Raw genomic sequence first — 2942 nt, 5'->3', positions numbered from 1 at the left:
ACCATAGTGGTATGCCTTCTTCCTTATCTGCTCAGGAGATCGACGTAAGGCCCCAGCCCAGGGCCTTGCACTTGCACACAGCCAGTCAGTAAATGCTTTAGACTAAGTCAAAAGGCAGGAATTATCTGTCATCATCCTTGTTTGAGCAGATTTGGTGATTCTCTCCCTAATATACACCGGAATCTGGGTTGGATCTTATATATATATATCTCTCTGTCTCCCTCCCTCCCTCCTTATGCATCTGGGCTGGTTCCTTAAGCTTGGGGTTGTTGCCACTGGGCTGGTAAACACGGCGTGACCCCTGCTTGCCCAACTGCCAGCATCAGGCTCCATTCACTGATGTCGTGACCTAACCTGGGCACCGGGGATCACAGAGCTGTAGGGACTGGGCACAGCATCCAGGCCACCTGACTCAGGTGAGGAAACTCTAGCCTCAGGAGACTTTCACAGCCACATTGCAGCCTTGCCTGCTCACTGGCGTTTTCTTTCTTTTTTTTTTTTTTTTTTTTTGAGACAGCGTCTCACTCTAGAGTGCAGTGGCACGAACTTGGCTTACTGCAAGCTCTGCCTCCTGGGTTCATGCCATTCTCCTGCCTCAGCCTCCTGAGCAGCTGGGACTACAGGCGCCCGCCACCACGCCCAGCTAATTTTTCGTATTTTTAGTAAAGATGGGGTTTCACTGTGTTAGCCAGGATGGTCTCGATCTCCTGACCTGGTGATCTGCCCGCCTTGGCCTCCCAAAGTGCTGGGATTACAGGTGTGGGCCACCGTGCCCGGCCTTCTTTTTTTTTTTTTTGACAGAGTCTCGCTCCGTCGCCCAGGCTGTAGTGCTGTGGCACGATCTTGGCTTACTGTAACCTCTGCCTCCTGGGTTCAAGCTTGCAGCTGGGACTACAGGCGCCCGCCAACACGCCTGGCTAATTTTTTTTGTATTTTTAGTAGAGACGGGGTTTCACTGTGGTCTCGATATCCTGACCTCGTGATCCATGTTGGCCAGGCTGGTCTTGAACTCCTGACCTCAAGCGATCCTCCTGCCTCAGCCTCCCAAAGTGCTGGGATTACAGGCGTAAGCCTGAGCCACTGTGTCCGGCCTCACTGGCATTTTCATAGGATGTTTCTTGCTTCTGTTCAGGGAAGGAGACCCAGGAGAGCTGGGAGAGGTGGGTATCCCCTGAAGGTCTGAGGTGCTCACCTTGTAGGTGAGGCTTTTTTTTTGTTTTTGAGACGGAGACTCACTCTTGTCGCCCAGGTTGGAGTGCAGTGGTGTGATCTCGTCTCACTGCAACCGCTCCCTCCCGGGCTCAAGTGATTCTCCTGCCTCAGCCTCCTGAGTAGCTGAGACTACCAGTGCCCACCACCATGCCCGGCTAAATTTTGTACTTTTAGTAGAGACGGGGTTTTGCCATGTTGGCCAGGCTGGTCAACCCGCCTCAGGTGATCCACCCGCCTCGGCCTCCCAAAGTGCTGGGATTACAGGCGTGAGCCACTGTACCTGGCCGGTAGGTGAAGCTTCTTCCCACCCTTTCCCCGCCCTCCCCAAGTTTCTTCTGTGGCTCTGACCTGCAGCCTTAGTTCCTGGGTGGAGTCTGTGCCCAGGTCCAGCAGGAGGAGCTCCTTGCGTAGGTAGTTTTCCAGCTCCTCCAAGTACCGGGGCTTGGCAGTGCGAAAGGGATGCTGCTGGCAGCTCCTGCAGGGGATGGTGGCTGATAATGTGGCCAGCACCCCCACGGGGCTCTTGTGCCCTCAGTCTGGGGCAACACACGCCCCTGCCATCTCCTGGCCCAAAGCCTGGCCCATGCCAGCCCACTCACCATGGGACTGACCCTGGCTTACCCTACTCGCTTCCGGTAGTCATCTGAACAGGGTTTTCGATTTTGCAAAATGGTCTGGCCACTGGTGTATGTGGGCCATGGGGACAGGTGCCCACCCACAGAGAACTGACCAGTCTGCAGGGAGGGACAGGTGGGGTTACCATGGCAACATTGCTCCCCTTACTAATGTTTCTCTCCATCCGTCCTCCCCCAGTCCTGACTTTTTTTTTTCTTTTTGAGACAGTCTTGCTCTGTTCTCCAGGCTGGAGTGCAGTGGTACGATCTCAGCTCACTGCAACCTCCACCTCCTGGGTTCAAGCTATTCTCTGCCTCAGCCTCCCGAGTAGCTGGGATTACAGGCACGCACCACCACGCCTGGCTAATTTTTGTATTTTTAGTAGATACAGGGTTTTACCATCTTGACCAGGCTAGTCTTGAACTCCTGACCTCATGATCCACCCACCTCGGCCTCCCAAAGTGCTGGGATTACAGGCGTGAGCCACCACACCCAGCCAGCCCTGATGTTTTTTACAGACATCTCTCAACATGGTTCATAATTAAGACTGTGGGTTCTTGAGTTAGAGAGGGCTGGGGTTAAGTCTCAGATGTCCCTTATTAGCTATGTCAACTTCTCTGAGCCTTAGTCCTCACGTCTGTAAAATAGGGATGATGGTAGTCTTTGTCACAGTGTATTGATGTGAGGATGCAATGAGAAAGCATAGTCGGGCATAGTGGCTCACGCCTGTAATTCCCAGCACTTTCCGAGGCTAAGGTGGGCAGACACGAGGTCAGGAGATCGAGACCATCCTGGCTAACACGGTGAAACCCCGTCTCTACTAAAAATACAAAAAAAATTAGGCTGGGCGCGGTGGCTCACGCGTGTAATCCCAGCACTTTGGGAGGCCAATGCGGGATCATGAGGTCAGGAGATTGAGACCGTCCTGGCTAATGTGGTGGAACCCTGTCTGTACTAAAAGTACAAAAACAAAATTATCTGGGCGTGGGGTGAGTGCCCTTAGTCCCAGCTACTTGGGAGGCTGAGGCAGGAGAATGGCGTGAACCTGGGACGCGGAGTTTGCAGTGAGCAGAGATCGTGCCACTGCACTCCAGCCTGGCGACAGAGCGAGACTC

General features: G+C 53.7%; 1 protein-coding gene across 5 annotated transcripts in view; it reads right to left on the bottom strand.

The window, feature by feature from the left end:
* Positions 1-2942, bottom strand: part of TSNAXIP1 (translin-associated factor X interacting protein 1) — a 25565-nt gene that overhangs the window by 5754 nt on the left and 16869 nt on the right. For 2 of the 5 annotated variants that reach the window (XM_011996719.1, XM_011996717.1), the window contains exons 3-4: positions 1834-1946; positions 1561-1687 (exon numbers count right to left, since the gene is read on the bottom strand). The exons of 2 other annotated variants lie outside the window; for them this stretch is intronic. Coding sequence is in view for 2 of the 3 variants with exons in the window: in XM_011996717.1 (XP_011852107.1) it covers positions 1561-1687; positions 1834-1946 (240 nt within the window). In the remaining variant the exon portion in view is untranslated. The remainder of the gene's footprint in view (positions 1-1560; positions 1688-1833; positions 1947-2942) is intronic. One more of the 5 variants, XM_011996718.1, reaches the window with a different exon arrangement.

This window comes from Mandrillus leucophaeus, unplaced genomic scaffold (assembly GCF_000951045.1).
Source record: "Mandrillus leucophaeus isolate KB7577 unplaced genomic scaffold, Mleu.le_1.0 Scaffold522, whole genome shotgun sequence".
Classification (NCBI taxonomy): domain Eukaryota; kingdom Metazoa; phylum Chordata; class Mammalia; order Primates; family Cercopithecidae; genus Mandrillus; species Mandrillus leucophaeus.
This window is presented reverse-complemented; position numbering and strand designations above follow the sequence as displayed.